General features: G+C 31.8%; 2 protein-coding genes across 5 annotated transcripts in view; one reads left to right on the top strand and one right to left on the bottom strand.

Annotated features, from left to right (window-relative positions):
• Window positions 1-656: 656 nt before the first annotated feature.
• Window positions 657-12733, bottom strand: LOC140046977 (uncharacterized). Its single transcript, XM_072091764.1, has 14 exons — window positions 12681-12733; window positions 11168-11279; window positions 10582-10767; window positions 9609-10022; window positions 9199-9288; window positions 8889-8969; window positions 8393-8489; window positions 7994-8082; window positions 7638-7740; window positions 7254-7436; window positions 6710-6847; window positions 6105-6234; window positions 5717-5784; window positions 657-5362 (listed from the first exon to the last, which is right to left on the bottom strand). The coding sequence occupies exons 2-14, from the start codon at window positions 11269-11271 to the stop codon at window positions 2855-2857; spliced, it is 4191 nt and encodes a 1396-aa protein (XP_071947865.1). The 5' UTR covers window positions 11272-11279; window positions 12681-12733; the 3' UTR covers window positions 657-2854.
• A 186-nt stretch (window positions 12734-12919) lies between these two features.
• Window positions 12920-20358, top strand: part of LOC140046975 (ras-specific guanine nucleotide-releasing factor RalGPS2-like) — a 37068-nt gene continuing 29629 nt past the window's right edge. For 3 of the 4 annotated variants that reach the window (XR_011844887.1, XM_072091758.1, XM_072091757.1), the window contains exon 1: window positions 19997-20172. Coding sequence is in view for 2 of the 4 variants with exons in the window: in XM_072091758.1 (XP_071947859.1) it covers window positions 20010-20172 (163 nt within the window). In the remaining 2 variants the exon portion in view is untranslated. Of the gene's footprint in view, window positions 13006-14425; window positions 14587-19996; window positions 20173-20358 lie in introns of those variants that run through there. The other variant, XM_072091761.1, reaches the window with a different exon arrangement.

The following is a 20358-nucleotide window of genomic DNA, read 5'->3' as shown; positions in this document are numbered from 1 at the left end:
GATGATGTCATAACACTACCGTATTTGAGAATATCACTACCATATTATTTGGGCACATCACACTTTTTTTTTTGTCAAACTAATTTGATAGTGTAGACAGAGCTTAAAAATACGCAAGGATAGACCATGTAACATATCAATATTCACAGAATAATTCAGTAATTCCAGGAGTCTTTAAGAGGCTCAGCTGTAGTAGACATATGTAATCACTGATGATAACACTCCTCTGAAAGGTACGGTATTTCCAATCAAGTGGATTTCATTCTTTAAGAGAGTAAAAGTACAAGTAATTTTTACATTTTCCCGATAAAGTCAATCTTGCTATTTTTTGTTAATGTTTCTAGTTTTGATGTTATATTTTGGCTTATTCATGATGAAAGTCGTACTTGGTGAAAATGTAAGAAAAAAACACTGATAATAGGCCTACTATTCGTATCTATTTTGTTATAAAATTACTTTGGACACATTTCTAAGATTGGTTAAAGGGCATTCGGCTTTAGATCGATCAGTGCACTCCACGACCAACAAACATACCACACCTATACGTGGACATTTGTTTGGAATAACTCCCAGCTCTATTTATTAATTGGCACCGATTATGAATAATTATACAAACATTACACCAGAAATAAATAATTACAACACATTTTATTGGCAAAAGAAATTAAATCCAGCAATAAACACACTCTCAATTTATATCAAAACATGATTGTATCAAAATTAACATTGAATAACTTACATCTTATAGGAAAGGTTTGGAATTTTCGAAATCACTTAATTAAAAAACAGGCACCATATTTTGTCCTACGGTTATTTATATGTTATCAATTCAAAGTTATAACAAGTGTAGGTCTATCCATTGCAGGTTATTAAGTAGGCTGCTACGAGCACTCATGGTGACAGATCTTACAGTATTTAATGTTTTAGAAGAATAAAACACATAAATGGAACTTAACAACAGCTTAACCACCAATGGCAATATCTAAACAGGTGAAAGCAAAATAGACCCAAAAATGTGCATGTGCACCTTTCGAATTTCCTAACATCCTTAAGATAAGAATTAAAGTACTTTAGGACTGATTCGACGATCACGAATTTGACTATACAAAGATCATCTAACAAACGGGTGGACATTTGCCAAACTTAATCGTGTAAATCCGTTTATGGGGGTATTATTTTTAATGCATATTAAAACAAATTTCCTTGTAAATTTACGAACCAAAAATGTCACAATAATGGCCTACACAACAATGAACACCTTACAATTATATTTTAATTTTAACATTTTTACGAACGATAAAGATCAGAACAAAAGTGTAGGCCTAAAATATAGCACTTTGGAATTATTGGAATACAGCAAAAATCCGCAGGCTTGGACACAACACCGTAACTAGGCCTACATACATTTTCTCATATACTGTACTGAATACATGACAGTTCCAAAAATATTAAATATTGATTCAAGACAGATATATCCCACAGCATGAATTACAGGCATAATTTTCAACATTTTTATCTCGTAACATTTTTTATACAAAAAGACACACCAAGGCAACAACAAACTAAGTCACACACAAATTATGTATCCCATGATTGTTTCATTTTTAAAAATAAAAGCATATGTATTTGTTCAATCATTGCTAATTTACCTACATACTTACTTATTCTTCAAATTATCATTATAAGAAATAAAGCACACAATGAAATCAGTAAAACCAAACAAAACCAAATATACATATAATAAATTTAAGTAATTAAATAATAATAGTACGTAATTACTTTATTAAACATGATTCGAGTAAAAACAAAAATCTATATTATTTTCTACATACCCATATAATTAGCATATATATATATATTTATTTATTTATATCTCAATTGAGATACCAACAGCACTTTTCAGAAATTTTACTTTGGATTTATTATTATTACATTGCAGTATATCGTATTATACTATTTGCACATAAAGTAAAAGTTACGCAACATTGATAATCTACGTCCAGATCAAACTTACAGTATAAGTAGAACCACTGCTTTGGAACAACCCTTTGACACTTTCTCATGGAACGAACGAAGAAGAATATACATAAACTTTAACAAACGCTTATTCAGGGGAAGTTTTGTTGGGTTCTGAAGGTTACGTGTCCTCTTAATACAGGCCCTACTGCAATCTACTACTACTAATGCACACATAACACAGTACTTATATGAGGCAATTATACATGTATTCAGCACACACATGTACGATTTTATTCCAATAATGTTAACAACATGTTACCATTCCATAGATTGACAAACATGACAACATAATTGTTTGTAGCTTACAATACATACACTAAACAGAGTACAGTACGATATATATAAATCATTGCTTTATTTTGGAGTAAAATCAACATGCCATCTCTTCAGATCTGAATCACAGTTGAGGGGGGGGGGGGTGAAATGATTTTGGCAAACTTTTGAGATGTATGATTTAATTAAAGACAATATTTTAATTTTCATACAATTTAATGTTTGGGTTTATGATTCAAGTTTTAGTGAAGACCAATGTAGAACCAAATGTTAGAGGCTTACAAAAAAAAATGCTGTTGGTTGTATAATTGACACCATTCTTAAATTGATAACTGATTCTGATTCTAGAGAAGCACCACTTGACAAAAACAAACTGTAGCACTTTACATAAAAATCATTTTCCATTGGTTGCTTTTGTAGTTCGATACAGATCTGTATTTATGAACACCATACTCCATTTGAAGAACACATTACTTAAAATCAATCATCATCAAATATTGGTTGATTCTGAAATTGAATATCTGTAATATGAACACCATTCTCAATTTGATTACTCAATACCTTATGATTCTGGTTCTAGAGAAGCACCATTTGAAGAACCAAACTGCAGTGCTTTACTTAATATCAATCTGCCATTGCTCCTTTCGCCTTCGTCTGTATCCAATTCACTGTATGTTCCTGTTATGTCCACACCATTCTGCACTCCATTAGAGGCACCATTGGACATCATGCTATCATCAGGTTCTGCAGTATAAATACCATTTTCTTCTTGGCTATAGAGAATATCTTTAGTTGCTTCTTTATCATCATTAGAATATACCACATGTTCTGCCATCTTGTTTTCAGTAGCTTCAACATGCACACAATCAATTCCTCCAGTCTCCACACAAGATTCTTCTTTATACTGACTTTCTTCAGACTCTCCCTCAGTAGTATCATTAGAGAAATTATCCAACATCTTTTTATCAGCTTCAAGGCTATGGACTTCACATACTAAAGGTAATGGTTCATCCTTCCGGTCTTCAGAAAGGTGTTCATATTGAATATTGTCAGCCTCTCTTTCCAAGTCATTGTCATCCTCAAATGGAATACTGTCATTTGTAGCATTGAATTGTTCCTTATCTATGTTTTCATTACTAATTTCCTTATTGGAAACTGAACCTATACCTGTATTGTCTTCATCACCGTGATCTGATGTATATATTTGGCCATCTTTATCCATTTCAACTTCTATGCAATCATTTGATCTCTCCAGAAAACAAGATAAATCTGCAGAATTGTCTTCTTCGGGTATGCGTCCAGCATGCTCATTGTCTTTGATCTCACAAAATACATGTTCTGTAAATGAATCATCTTTATGTTCAAGAACGTCATCTGTAATTATCGCACATTCACTACTTTCTGCTTTAGCAAAATGTATATCATTTTCTTCAACATATTCTAGTTCTTTTTCTTTGACTCCATCTTCTATTCTTTTTTCACTAGCCTCATAATCACATTCATGTTTGTTTTCAGACAATTCATTGACAACTTCTTCACTTTCATCTGGTGTCATGTCCATCGGAACTTCAAAGTCAAGTTCAATTTCATTTATCTTAATCTCCATAGCTTTGTTATCATCTGAAACTCTATTGGTGTCTTCAGAAACCATACCTTCCTCTTCTTCATAAACTTGTTCGACTTCATTGTCTGATGTTATAATAGGATCACAGTCATCCATTGCTATGTCACTTGCTTCAGTATTATTTGACTTCTCATCAAATACATCATCACATTTAATGGCAGTCTCTGAAGGAATTTGACTGCTACTGCGACTCTTTTCTTCAGTAGACTGCAAACTTGCCAATGAATTATCTACATTTCCAGTTAAAACTTCACTATTACTGAGAGAAGTGGTAGAGAAACTTAAATCATCTTCTTTCTCAAGAGGGCATTGTGTTTTAAAACCATCTGTACAAAATGATGGTTCATTTTTTAAAAATTCGATTTTATCAATTTCTTCAGAATTCTCAGGAAGTCTAACAGTTACGTTGTTTTCAGTAATGCCAGACAATTTATCAAAATCTTCAACCATATCAACTTTTCCCTCTGTTTCAGAGTTAGTATTATCTACTTGTTCAGCTTTGTCACCCCTATCCTCTTGTTCTCCGAATGCATCTTGGGTCATATTGTTAGCTTCATTCACTGCTACAGAAGGTTCTTTATTTGTTGTGTTTACATCTGAGGAAGTAGATGGTATAGGATCGATCTTTTTCACGATTTCTGTTGCTGGTTTTGAACTACCACTATTTTTTAATGAGTCTTCTTTCTTTTTTGTAGCTGTTTTATCCTTTGTGGCTGTAACATCTCTCGACCTTGTCTTAATTTTTGTATCCAAAAGTTTATCATGGGAAGTTTTAGTAACTTTCTGTGTTTTACTTGAGACGTTTCCATTAGACACAAGGCTTGCTTTAGAGCTATTCAATGAAGTATTGGTTTTGGAAGAAGCTGGCCTACTTTCGTCAGAAAACTTTTGTAAGGAGTTACTCTTTTTTAATTGGACTGAAGTTGCTGCACGAGATTTGACTTCCTTATTGGTTTTTCTCGGTTGAACTGGAAGATTTAAAGAACCTGGTGCTGTAGGTGGTCGATGAGGAAGTTTAGCATCCTTAAGAGGCTCTTTTGCCTTTGCAGGTTTTTTTACTTTCACAGAAACTTCTTTAGACTTTGCAGCCGTCAGACTTGTAGAACCTGAAGGCTTTTTTGAAGATTCTTTAGGTTTGGCAGGGGATCCTGTAGATTTTGTAGAAGTAGAAGAAAGTACTCTCGACTGTATCTGGATTTTACTAGATTTTGCTGAAGAATCCTTTGATTTGGTAGATTCTGATTTCAGTCCTCTTGGTTGTAAGGAAGTAGATTTTGATGGTGCACTGGCTGATATAGTTGATGGTGGATTATTCACAGTTTTGGGCTTAACAGATGTTTTTTTAGTTACTTCTGGTGGTTTCGTATGAACACCTCTTATTTTAGGTTTTGCACCTTTAGATTTAGTTGCGTCTGCTTTCTCAATTTGTGGTGGTTTTGTTTTTGGCTAAAAAAAAAAACATCGTTATATACAGTACATATATTTTGATCATACTACCTTATATAAATTTGAATTTATTCTATTAATATTTAAGTTTTAATACTTGATCAAAACTAATTATGTTTAAAATTATATCTGTTACATATTATTTCCACCACATAACTGGTACATTTATCTATTATTACATTTTTCTACAAAAAAAGCAACAATAAAACTGAAAATGTTCGAAACAAAATGACACATATTGTGAATAGAATCTAAACAAAATAATGTGATAGATGCAACTTACTTTTCAGATGAAGCTTGAGTTTAGGCACATTTTAATATTTAAAAATATAAAAAAATTATAACAATACTAACCCTTGATGAACTTGTTAACTTTGGTTTAGGCACTACAGTTTTCTTTCTTTCATCTACGTAAACAGCATCTAAGTAAATATTATTAAAATAGTATGGAAAAAAGTTGTTGCTGAATAGGCAATTATCATGTCACATAATTATTCACTTTTAAACAAAAATGTGATAGAAGAAAATTATTTACACCATATAAACCATAAATTAAAGACAAAACATTGGTTGTCTGGAAGACAATGGGCTTCTGGTTAAATGTGACCCCTTTTTTGTCTTTTTGGACTTTTTTTGTTTTGAGAACGTGAATAATTTTTGTTTTATTTTATTAATTTTCACTACCATGGGAACATCGCAGTTTTTTTTGTCAAACTAGTTCGATAGTGTAGACAGAGCGTACCTTGTTTAATCTTGCTTTTAAGTTCTTCAGGAAGATTATTCCAATCGTCTCTTAGAATCTGATGATTAGCATTACTAACCATGTAAGTATAGCACTTATAATAGAACTCAACTAATACGGAACATACACCCTGTAAAAGAAGTCATTTAAAACAAGATAATTCATAATGTTCATATGTTAGTTCAGTAGAACCTCTATTAAGGGACACATTAGGGAGCAAACAAACTGTAGGCTATATTGCCCCCTTGTTTGTTTTACTTGGAACTGCCCCTTAGTATATATTGCATCTTGTTTGTTTTACTGGAAAGTTCCTCCTAAACAGGGATGTACCGAGGTAGGTGTTCTAATGTAATTTGATAACAATTTGTAAGTAACAGAGTTTCCCTATTTATAATAAATAAATCTTTACATCGTTCATCCTCATCGTCAATTGAGGGAATTCAGATTAGGTCCTCTACAAACCCACGGCAGTAAACAGTCCAGTGCCTACCATGAACGATGGATGGGCCAAGATGTATAATCTAATCAAATTTTCAATTTTTTTTTTGATAGAGATGAGAAGTGTTACTCAAGAGAAAGTCATTAAATCGAAAAATCATACATACTTTTGAAAATTCCTCCATTTCAGCCATCCTTTTCAGCTGGTTTGCAGACATGAAAACCGAGTTTGCTGTCTTCGCATTTAAAACTGCCACAACTTTGTTGAACATCAGCTCAAGAAGGGTGCAACTCCAACCCATACCCTAAAAAATCAACAAAATTGTTATTTTGTTTATTTATATTTTTTTAATGCGTTCTATATCACACATAATAAATTTAAATCTTATAACTTAATCTTAATCTTATGTTTATTTCTTTTATTTTTAGGTGTCAATTATCAATGGTATTGTAGTTACTGTAGTCGAATTGTTTTGACATGTAATTGTTGTTTACTATATCATGTTTTTTTTTTTGTATATTTCTTATGGATGCACCTTCCATTTGGTCAAGTGCCACTGTTGTAAAAGAGTAAACTCCAAATAAATTATTGTTATTATACAAGTCTTTGAGTTGTTTTTTGTCTGAAAAAAGTCTTAATTTATACACGCTTCAAACCCAGGATGGATAGCCAAGCATCTTAACTATCAAGCATGTTCTCTTAAAACTCACTTGTATCAATGGTTGAAAGTTCTTATGCCGTGAAACAACCGTGAAGTTCTCAGCGATGTAATCAAGAGCGGCATCTCGTAGTCGTTCAACCAGCTCGACAAGCGGTTCATTCCATTTGACTCTAGGAAGTGTTTCTAGTAGTTTATCACTTTGAGTTACCAAGGAAACCACAGTGTCAGGTTTCTAAAAGTAAAAATTTATAAAAAAAAAATGATTAGGGCAGCCACTTTCAGTACAATACAAACATGTATATATGTAAGTGATTGTCAGCAGAAAGAAGAAAATAATGTCCACATTAGTGCGGAATTAAACACAGTTAGGCTGCGAGACAAAGGTTATTCCCCCATATCTACAAATTTATTAACGTTACATAAAGGTACTTACCAACTCTTCTAATGCACTTTCATAACAAATTTCCATTAGTTGCTTACCCATGGCAGCAAATGACTTTGAACGCCATACTTTAACAAAATGTTTAGTCATCCACCTGTATGCAAATTAAATATTTAAATTAACTTTGTAAATTAGGATTGATATGATGGAGATTGGAAGGATTGTAAACATTTCTTTGGACGGTTGATGTAATCAAATGGCTTTGAACACTATACTTTAACAACCTTCTAGTTATCCAATTTAATTTGAAAATTTGGATTTATATATTGGAGACAATTTCAATGGATGGTTGATATAATCACCCTGGATTTACAATTTCTAGAGTACTAACATTTTTTTGCAAATACCTTAAGCACGCCTTAGTAAAATTTGTGTCTCTAAATCGAACTGATAATGCCAATGCTTCTGGTACAGCAGCTAGACATTCTGCACAAGGCTGAAATATCAATAGTTATTTTACTAATATGTACGGTTCTCAAACTTTACTAAAAGGCTGTCTAACTGAATGGTGGATTCAAATGACACAAAACAGTTGTTTTTGAGCAACAACATAGTATTCTTATTTCTTTTCATCTTTTAAAAATTATTTATATTATGTAAAATTTATTTATTTTAGAACTTGGATTGAATTCGATTTGATTAAAGTACCATTTCATAATTGTAATGATTTATATTCTCATATTAACAATTGTTGTTGACAAAATCATTTATATAATAAAGTTAAACCAAATAAAAAAGATTCTTACTTTGTGAAAGAAATGGCAATTTTCACGTTTTAGTCGAAGCATTAAAACATCTTTGAAAGCTTGAAGATTATATATGTCTGCTAGAACTAGCACCTCACTTTAACAAAAGCATAATGGTAGTGATATTTATGATAGTAAAAGGATGACAAATATAACAAAGTAATTATGAAAAGAGCACATTCAAACTAGTTATAGTGTAGATAGAGATTTAATTTCTTGAGTTGGAAGATTCACTAATAATGCATACAAAACATTAATCTTGTAAGTACTGTTTCTAGAGTAAACTTTAATTAAATTAATCAGCTGTTTCCATCTTGAATTGAATGTATATAATAATTCACATTTAGCCACATAGCAGAGAAACATCTGCATGTGTCTTTTTTTGGAATACCACATTGTACAACAAATACAAGAATACTAACAAACATAAAATGATGTAATATATTCTAAAGAATAAAAAAACATAAAATAAAGGAGATAAATAAAAAAATCTTACCAAATACTAGCAGTTTCTGGAATATCAAGCACACCTCCATAGATATAGTACAAGATAGATAACAACGCAGACAGGCTGAAACTGTGCACAATTTAGAAAATTTACTTACTGAAAAGTTCAGAAGAATTAGTCTACACTATTAAACATTACGGTATGTGACAAAAAATGTGATGTGTGCCCATATTTGAGCATATCACTACCATATTGGGCACATCACATTTCTTTTGTTAAAATAGTTTGATAGTGTTATAAATTGGTTTAGAAAAATAGAAGAATTGCCGAGAGATTATGAAGTATGTACTGTACTCACTTTTGAAGATAAATGTAAGGCTTTGAGCTCTCACTCCAAGCACCACTTAACATTGCAGCAAAATAGTGAGTACGACCACTGACTATAAACCTGAACAAAGAATATAATATGATTGTACTACATGATGCAATTAGAAATGGTGAGTTATGAATGGGTCAATATATACTTTTCCCTCTCAGAAGGTTTATCTCAATCCCAGATTAACAAATTATGTACTGTACCAAATTATTTCTCATCAGTCATTTAATTTAAAAAGAAAAATTTGAAATGTCTCAACATTTTAGGTATTACAGTACTACCATTCTCTGGAATAGCCAGGCAGATAATATATAATATCAATTATAATATCAATAATAATGATATATTAGAATATTATTTTAAGAATGATGAACCTGAAAAACGTCACTTACTTATGGACCATAACAGCACCATCAACCACTCTTAATTCTAGATCGGCACCTTTTCCACTAAGCAGCAATGATATTAAATCATTTCCAAGCCGACTGGAACACTCTGGTACACTTGGAAACTTTGTTTCAACTCTTTTAGAAGCATCAACCTCCATTACATCCCCTGTACACGATCCTTGTATTGGTACATCACTTTGTTTGTCTATGCTTAACTTATCATTTATAATGGATGTTACATCCTCAACTCCATCTTCAAATGTGGAGGGCTGTGTCGGTATAGATTCATTTTCCTGCACATTTGTCATATCTTGGTCACTATTATTTATTCTGTTTTCTCTACTTTTCTCTAGCTTTGATATCCATAGCTTTACACTTGCTTCATATATATCTAAATTATCCTCAGTGTAAAGTGCCCTTTTAAATAAAAAAAATATTATGAAATACATAAAAATATAGTTTTACCTACAGTAAATATTTGATTTTATAATGTTTAGGCCTATATTGCATGTAACTATAAATTTAGGTAGGTTCATATTTATGCTGGGATGTTCCATTATCTAATCGGGTATTCAACTAAACTTCTTGTATAAATAATAACTTTGGAGAGAGGGGAATATTGTTCATTTAACCAGGTGGGCTAGGTTACGTCATTGAGAATACTTTTTATTTGCTAAACGATGTCACAGAGGCAATTAATTTTCCTATCATAATATGCTGTTGGTATTTAATCTAAATAATGCACTGATAAAGGGCTAGTGCTCTGCTAACTTTTTTGGCTGTTTTACTTTATTGTTTTGATTTAGCTGTTCGCTTTTTTTTTTTTGTACTGTATCTCCATTGAGATCCAGTCACTGATACCCACAGCATTGTCATTTTTTCAGTAATTTGCCTTTGGAGATATATATCTAAATAGTATGATATCAGAACAGTGTACAAGAAACATACTTTCACTTATTTGGCTTGTCCAACCTACCTAAGCCAATTTCCAAAATTACCATAATCTTCTTCTTGTAAAAACTTCAGTCTTACTTCCTCCCCATAATCTTTTAAATGCTTAAAGAAATCAGGAGCACGTTGTTCCAGAATCGCTGTGTGTAAATTCCATTTGCTGTCTTTATATATCAAAGTTAGATCAAAGTTTTCTTCTCGTTCAAAAATGCTAAAAAAGAAATTTTAAAAAAATAAATAAATAAATAAACATAATTAATATATGTATCATTAATAATACTATTAGAAATCTAGATAATATCCATAAGAGTGTGAAGTGTCTTAATTGTTGAAGGAGTAACTTTAGTCCTGGAGTAATTTTCGTTCTGGACTGACTACAGTAGTTCAGGATGAAAGCCTAAGTCAGTAGACTGAATGTTATAGGGGGTTCTTTTTACATAAATTCTTTTGTTGGAATGTGCCCTACAGTGATACAACTTCAGAAAAAATGGAGTTTGTTTGAATGCTTGAATCTCCCTGGTTACAGGATTGATAGTCATCTTTCATAAATATGGGCTTAAGCTTAATATAAATCATACACTAGTTTAAAATTGAAAACAATTATTTTTTACCTATGCAAATCTTCCTGAAGTTTTTTAGAGTTAGACAAAATCAGTTTTGCTTTTTCCTTTTTTTCTCGCTCTACAAATGAATCACTCATTGTTGTTTCTGTCATGGTGTGGGCTGAAATATCAATAAATTTATCATACAAACTTGTAATATAATTATAACTATACTATTTTAGTTTTAGCTAACTTCAGTTACTTCATGGATATAAACCAACATATTTTTGAGATTATGAAATAAGGGAGATTGTGAAGGGAGGGAGAATACGAGGGGAGGAAGATTGTGATGGGAAAAGAAAAGGTAGGGAGATTGTGATGGAAGAAAAGAGAAGGTAGGGAGATTGTGATGGGAGAAATAGAGAAGGTAGGGAGATTGTAAGTAGAGGGGAATTGCAAAGGGATGGAGATTGTTAAGGGAGGAAGATTGTGAAGGGAGGAAGAGAGAAGAAAGAGAGATTGTGAATGGAGGAAGAATGCGAGGGAAGGAAGATTGTGATGGGAGGAAGAGAGAACGTAGGGAGATTTTGATGGGAGGAAAAGAGAAAGTAGGGAGATTTTGATGGGAGAAAGAGAGAGGGTAGGGAGATTTTGATGGGAGTAAATAGAAAACTTTCCTACATGAAAAACAAATTGGTTACTCACGACCTGATTATAAAATTGTTGATTTTATTACTAACGATGAAATACAATATGAAATACAGTACAATACTCATGTTGGTGAGCTGGTTTGAAATCAAACGAACAGAAAGGACTAAATGAAAGCATGATTAAAGAGATACCTCCTTGCTGCATCACACCTATCTTTACCATCTAGACTACATTGAGAACCAAATAACCCATTGGTTTCTTTCTGAGTTCTAATTAATGTCATGCAAAGAAAACCAGCATGCACAACACATGCGCTTTTTAATTATGTCTACACGTAATAGTACGGCCCAATAAACATAACTAAATTAAACAATTGTTTCTTACATACTGTAACCACTGGCAAGACCATGGACCCACTTATTATTGGGTCAATATCATACTTTGACCGTGGTATATGTATCCTTCTTCTTTGTCGTCTTTTTGGCAATTCCAATGGAACCATAATGTTTTGGTTCCGTACATCAACATCAACACCACAATAATCCATCATAATTCTCTCGGTCTCTTTCAGCCAGCATTCATGATTCAGTAGCTGTTATTATGTCTTAACAATACAAATATAATGATCACTCATATCTAGGCTAGCTAGGCCTTAAAAGGCAGGGGAGGATGACGCATACCAAAGAATTTCAAACGCCGTATATCATAAACGATTTCATGGTCAATGACAATACGTTTACTGTGGATGGAGGAGGAGGACATCCACCCCTGCGCGCTGCTAGAGTACGACGATATAAATCATAAGGGGAAATAACTGGGACATACACGTTGTGTCGGCATGTATGAGATAATTTATCGTTTCTAAATATTACAGACACATAACTTTATATTTCAAAATGATTATAAAACATTCTAAATAATATTTCCTAACCTATAATTGTAACAAAACAATGAATGACTTCGAATGGTTCACAACCCAGGATGAAAATCAGTTTATTGTTGTTTACTTCTTAGTCTTCAAACAGATAAATTTCCATACGTTTGTATTAAAAAATCGGTTTGGGCCGTAATTTATTCGATCTATTTTATCACTAGACTCCGTCTTCCCAGACGTGATCTCTAGACGGAAAAACCTAAATAAAGAGAACCAACCGACCGCGACGACAGAAGAGAGAGAAGAGGAAAAAAAAGAAAACATATAATAGAATAATATAATTATTCAGAACAACTGAAATAATTACTATAGTATTTCATCGGTAAGTACATTTACATAGAATAGTAATTCATGTTTTTGATAAACTTGTATTTTACTTGTACCATTGTATAACTCAAGGTTTGTTTACATCACAAGCCGGATAGCCTACCTACCCAGATAGGCTAGGCCTAGCGTCAAGCCCCACAACAAAAAAGAAGGCACATGCATGCACAATAAACATAGCACAGCGGGATGGATAGCAATCTAACAAATGAAATATTAGCAGTCGCACCCAGGCCTAGGCCTAGTAGTGTTATTTCGTAGCTCCCGTTTAAACGACGGAGAATTAATTGTTACTGTTATCATGTAACACTTTCTTAGTCAGTTTGATAAGTTTTGTCTAGAGAGAGGCTACTTAATAAGAATTTAATATTACTTTTAATTAACGTATGATTTTTTTAAATACCCCTTCCCTACGTTTTTTAGATCTAATTTAAGATCACAAACTATATTTAATGTAAAAATAATACTATATGATCCTATTGCGATAACTTTTTTCGTCTTTAAACGGTTTTAAAAATGTGAAAAATAAGTCGATTCTAATAATTATAGCGGCCCGCTATAAATCCCAAAATGCATTACGCACTGATTGTTTTTCATCTGTAATTCACCCACTTTTCGATCTATCTATATTTCTATCTATCTATATTTCTATCTATCTATCCTTAACTTTTCAGCGAAAATACCGGTTTTTCCCCAATTTGTATCAACGGAGTCTGGCAAAAATAGAAAGACACTTAATGCAGCAATTTTACAACGTCAGGCTAGGTATATAGCTAGCGTACAATGTTCGTACTTTACCAATGTTTACCAGCTAGGCCTACAAAACTAAGCCTAGCTAGGCTAGGCCTAAAGACCGTCCACGAGAGGTCATTTGCCGCAAGCTACTTAGGTAGTGCATTGTTTCTCACTTTTTGTCATAATTTACAATAAAACGTATATTTAGGACAAGGAATGACCTGGTTTAATGTTTTTAAAGTAATATTAATATGTATTATTTTTACAAAATGTCACAAATTGTACAGTAGGTGTCTTTAAATGTTTTATTTTATTTCTAATAATTATTATTTGGCAAGTTAATAAAATAAGGGATAATATGAGAAACCCAGAACCTACTACTAAAAAGAGATAAAATTAATGTTAGAATAAAAAAAATTTGTAGAATATGGTTTTAATTTCTTTGGAAAATTGCTCCCCTTCTAGACACTATACTAGTACATAACAAATTCTAGGAAAATATGTTGAACAGAAACGGAAGCTGGTAAATTAAAGTATTATTGTAATGTAAGTAAAATAGTTAGTTTAAACTAATACACAGTAACAACATTTACTACGTACATACATTTAATAAAGAGGAAAAACCAGAACATTTAAACTAACAATTCTACTGTGAAATTGCATAACAATTTATTTTTTTGAAGCTTGCAATTTTTGAAGCATTGAGATTGAATCCAAAATGATGTCTAAACCGAGTCAACCATAATGCGATCTGCCTCCTCGTTAGCAATGTGTTGTGATGTGTATTGCAATATCTGACTTTAATTAAACAGCGTTTACAAGCACAATGAATTACAATCAATAAGTAAGTATTTGTTTATAGTTTGTGTTAACATTTTTCTGTTTAATAATTATACTTTAAATATATTTCTTGATTATCATTTCATTTTTCTCAATTCATAACATTTTATTTTTTACGTTTATTTTAATGTTTAGTCAATTTTTAGTTAATTTTTTCCATATTACTTTTTTTGTTTGTCGGTATAGTAATTAAGTTTACTGGGAATAACAAGTACTAACATCAAATAACATATTTAATGTCAATTATTATAATATTATAAACTGTTTAGAGTTTTCATGATCATGTTAACATAACCACGCCTGCCTTAGGGTGTAATGACAACCCTCTGTTGTTGGTTTGTCAATGACAGTCGATGTTTGTTATGGAAGTGATTTTGTGGTATAACCTTTCTTTAGATCTACTGTAGTCCGGTTTGATTAGAGATATGAAATTGAACTTATTGTGATGTATTATAAACATAAAACTGTTATTTTTTAAAGGTTTTATTTATTTATTTATTTATTCAATATATCATAATCGCAGCACAAGGCTGAATTAAAACAATATTAACAGGATAATGTACACATCAAAAGGACAAAAATCTAAAAATTTACAATATATAAAAATATAAAGGTGCAAAATTCAAGAATCTATAAAAAATATACAAAATTGAAAATTTGCAAAAACACAAACACGCGAGGAGAAATTGCACATGACGACCAATAAAACAAGAATCATTTGTCATTGAGGAGTTTGGCGAGAAATGGTATAGCACCTTTGGCATATCTTTCAGTTCGAGCACGAGGGATCAGAAATTCGTTGGATTTTCTAAGGAGCATACTGTGAGAACGAGAATTAATAGGAAACCACTCTTTGAAGGAATTGGAACAGACGCATCGATGTGCAAATTCTTAACATAATTTAATTCTTCTCGTATCAAGCGTCTGAAGATTAGTACTTTTAAGTGCGTTAAGATATGTGTCGTACTTAGTTCCCAATATAATCCGAAGCTTTGGTTTGTTTTATAATTGAATTAAAGTTGTATATTCTTTTTCTTTTGATTTTTAATTTTTTTATGTAAATATTGACATGATTTTCCACGCCCCTGGATCCATTCCAATGTTTTTGCATTATTAAACTTTGGTGAAAATACAATGAATGCTGCCAATGAAGTAGTCACAAGTTCATGTGGGCTGTTGAATACAAGTGCAATCCAGCATTATGTATGAATGCAATCCTAATAGTAAATTCGGTCATTGACTACTTAATTACTGCATAAGAATCAAAATTATTCAAGATTTAAGATCCAAGTAATATGAAGATGGAATTTCAATGTATTCTACCTAGAAAACAATACGTTGATCATCATCATTAGTAATTCAACCAAAAACCTTTAAGGCACACACTCTACTAGCATTAATTTACAATTATTAGTGTACTGACTGTACACTGCAAATGTTGTACTGTACTAGCTTAGTTTCTATTGTTTTCAAAGCTACTGTAAAGCTCTGTCTACACTATCAAACTTTACGTGACAAAAAAATGTGATGTGCCCATATATGTACACAATGATGTCATATCACTACCATATTTAAGCATATTATATCACTACACCATATTTTGGGTGCATCACACTTTTTTGTCACATAATGTATGTTTGATAGTGTTAGTAACTTAAACTGTAGGCAGAGCTTTAGAAACTAACTTGAATTGTAGCTATTACGGAATCTGATGGACCTATAGTGTCTGCCAGTCCCAAGAACTTAAAAACATAGTGCCATAAAATGGGTAGGGTCTTGTAAAATTCAATGAGTTTTTCTAGGAATTCTCTTATCAAAAATGGATTTGATTGTTGCCGTTATACAGAACTTTTAATTAAAAGAGTTGAAAACTAGGATGCTGTTGGTAATTGTACAGTACTGTAGTAGTAATTTAATCTTGAGAGTGCCACTTTAAATAACTAATTAATACTTTTGTACACTACTTATAGTGTGGGACATGCCTACCTTTAGCGGTTAGCTTACTGTAGCTTGTTAGTCACTCACATTTATAATCTGTCTACACATGTTTACAATTTGGTTTACTGTGTATTAGCTCTAACATCAAACTTTATGTGACAAAAAATGTGATATTCCCATATATAGACATGATGATGTCATATCACTAACATAATTTGGGCATCACTAACATGTTTGGGCATATCAGGGAAAAATTTCATTTGAAAATTTTGTTTAGCAATCAAACTGATTTTTTGGTAAAGAAACATAGTTTTGTATTGTATTTTTTGCTACACAATTGTAGAAATGTGTAGCAAAAAGGTTGTTTTGTATAGCTTTTTGCTATGCTACACTGGCGAAATTATTCCCTGCATATCACTACAATATTTTGGTACATCACACTTTTTTTGTCAAACTAGTTTGATACTAACTAGTGATAATATCATTTTTGTATTCTTGGCATTGACGAACGATACTATAGAAACAAAGTTTTCGGCCTTACTGTTTATCCCAGTGCTTTAATATTAATGAAATTGTTTAGTGTTTTAAAAATTCTATGAATTTTGTTAAATTTTCTATAATTTTCTTTATTAAAAAATAATCTCTAGCAGTAATTCAATTTGTTTTAGACAATCCTTAGCATTTGTATGTAGTGTATGACATTATTTTTGTGAATTCATTTATTTTCTTACTGTAAATCAAATCAAATATTAACAAACAAGCAAGGTTATTTTATGTCATGTGTGGGAGGGATGGTGGTGGTTGTGATTGTAAAGAAGATTAAATATTAAATGCATTTTTTTGTGTAATTATTTTGTCTATACTGTTGTAAACCTATGGCCAATTCAATAACATTTACAGTAATTAACTCTCATTAAACTGTGAATAATGAATGGTAATGATTTATGTGTTGATTAGATCACGATAAATGATCTAGGTTAAAGCGTGAGTCTACCTCATGTTGATTAATTGAATGATTATGACATGATATACAATATTGTGCTCATACCTACATGGCACAATAGTTTAAAATTTAAAAGGCCAATTTACACAGACGAGTGATGACAATAAGCGGAAAACCACATAGCTTTTCCCACGTACAGTAGAATCTGTATCTATCTCGTGGGCGGTAACCGCTTGTCTGCTCCATGTTGTGTGTAAATGGTAATAAGAAATAATATAGATTCTATATTTGTACTGTATTACCGTTAACGCTCGTTTGTATAAATTGGCCTAACATATAGGTGGTTATGTGTCCCTAAATTTCAAAATTGACAATGCAAAAGATAGAACATTAGTTTAAGATCAGCAATTCATTTGATCATTTTTAAACAATTGAAATTCCCCTCCTCTTTCTTTTTTATTTCAAAATCATGGGGGCTGCACTTATTGTTTACTGAACATGTGTGGGTAGAATTTGGAATGAATTTAACCATAGAGATATTGACATGTCTCTGTGAATGAACAAACTTACATCAGCTGTTGCCTTGTATTATGTAATCAACTTCCTTAATAGTAATAGTAAGTTCACAGACAGATAACAAAGGGCTAAATAGTTTGTTTATTGATTATAGTTCTTTTGTCATTTTATCATTGAAAAGGAATTGTACTTTGGAAACAAACAAAGCAACCATCCACCATTGGCTTGCTCCTTTCTTCAACTTTGCTTTGGCGTTGAACACAAACTTCATTATTTAACATTGAGCAATACAGTACACATCGTGAGCACGCCTGAGGTACATGGTTGTCTTTTAGCATATTACAGATGTTATAGTGTCTATCGTCAGAGTGAGTCGATATTATTACAGAAGAACTCTTTATAGATCATCTTATTTGTGTCTGGATGCTTTGGAATACATTTCCTATTGTGGTTTCTTTGCTTCTGAAGTGTCCTGGAAAAATATTTTATTTTTCTGTGTAACAAACCATTACTGTTCTATTGTGAATTGTACTTCAGAAACAAATAAAGCACCACTGTGGAATAGACACCAAGTGACCAGTGTTTGTGTTTGACTTGGGATGTATTTTTTTTAATAGTGGTTACTTGGTTTAGCTTATAAATTGTTTCAGTGGGTACAGTGAATAACAATAAGACTGAGTAAGACGTTCTCTTTGCATACAGTATGGATTTTACTGTTTTAGGATTTTGAGGTTTTGATAAAGCAGCCATTCTAAAGGATTTTGAGACAAGTTCAGGGATTGGCTGACATTACTGAATTATTTTTGTCTACAATTAATATGTCAAATTGTATACAGCTGAATTTTATTTGGTTACACAAAGCAGTTTTATGGATTTCTTTCCTACCGTATTTTACTACATAGTCTCGGTACATTAGAAGCAGTAGTTTAATGAGGGAGTTGAATTTAATCACAAACAACATCGGACAACAAATTTGCATCCAAAGTGTAAATACGGCACAATTTAATTATTCCTAATCTTTAAAGATTCCATCACAATGTATTAAAGAATTTCTGGTGGACCATCAAGGCACTTTGGAAATTCCATGTGGCATTGACCAGCAGTGTGATAACTAACATGAGCTACGTCAGAGGTGCAGTTTTTTTAGGACCTTTTCTTGATGACTAATTCTGTATACTATTTATAAATACAATAATTAGAAGACATTGAACAAAATTACTCACTAATCCACTTCCATTTTACACTTAGTTTAGTCTGTTATTTGCAGTTGTGTATTTCGCTAAAGGCTCTATGTTATTTCAATACAATTTGTAACGGATGTTAGACAAAGTTGTTAGGTAAATTTGTAATTTCCATTGTCGCAGTCAGAAGAAATACTGTACAACATTCAAAGCTAAATTAAGAGGATATCAGTGAATACTACAGTTTGGTTTTTTTTCTGTTAAATTTTTATACAACGCCAGAAAAGATTGTGTGCAGCAAATTTTATTTGTCTAGTGTTACAAGTTTACAGAGCAGAATTGCAGAAGACATTTCAAGTATATAATATCGACTCGTTGGATCTTAAATTGTTTTGCCATTTTTTACACAGAAGAATTGGAGAAGACATTTTGTACCGTGCCTTGAGAGAAATTAAGAAAATCTAGATTTATATTGGGTTTTTTAAGTACAGTACAGTACAGTAGAATAATACAGTCAAAACATACAGCAGAAGAATTGGAGAAGAAATTCTTTACCGTGCATTGAAAGAAAAATTGAGCAACATCAGGATTTATATTGGTTTTTTTGCACAGTACATGAAATAGAATAATACAGTCAAAACATAAATCACGGAATATTGAGTACTTTTTTTTTTACACAGTGAATTACGGACAGAATAAAAAAAAAAATTATAATGTGAAAGTTCATATTCCATGTGCAGCAAATCTGTAACCCTTCGCATGAAATATCAGCATTAAAATATCAACATTAAAAATATGTAATACTTTTCGCCAAGTATAATAAATCTGCAAGAAGTTGTTTATTGCTGTATGTATGCGGTGCTTTCTATAGGTTCATGCCATCGAAGAAGATATAATTATAATTCATTGAACATTCTGAGCTTGGACATAATGCTTTCGTCGCCGTTGTTTTACCCGGCTCGTTATGCTGTTCGAAAGATATTGTCACTTCTGCGTCCTTCAAAATCAAATGGTAAGTATGGATTCTTAAGCAAGGAAGGATTGTTTTATTTCGTCCATGAGAAATTGAATTGGTTTTTTTTTTCTTTCAGATACTTCAATTGTACAGTGTACTGTATAGTACATTATACAATATACATTTTTTTTTTAGTATATTTTTGTTAATGAAAAATGTTCTCTTAATTTACTTATAACTTTA

The sequence above is a fragment of the Antedon mediterranea genome, chromosome 4 (genome assembly GCF_964355755.1).
Source record: "Antedon mediterranea chromosome 4, ecAntMedi1.1, whole genome shotgun sequence".
Taxonomy (NCBI): domain Eukaryota; kingdom Metazoa; phylum Echinodermata; class Crinoidea; order Comatulida; family Antedonidae; genus Antedon; species Antedon mediterranea.
This window is presented reverse-complemented; position numbering and strand designations above follow the sequence as displayed.

Bases quoted from the DNA above. Each gene is read 5' to 3' on its own strand.
- LOC140046977 (XM_072091764.1), bottom strand. From the start codon at position 11,271: ATGACAGAAACAACAATGAGTGATTCATTTGTAGAGCGAGAAAAAAAG. The intron at 8,490-8,888 runs GTAAGATTTTTT...CTTTTGTTAAAG, and splicing joins CCAGAAACTGCTAGTATTTG to TGAGGTGCTAGTTCTAGCAG. The intron at 8,083-8,392 runs GTAAGAATCTTT...TTGATATTTCAG, and splicing joins ATTGCCATTTCTTTCACAAA to CCTTGTGCAGAATGTCTAGC.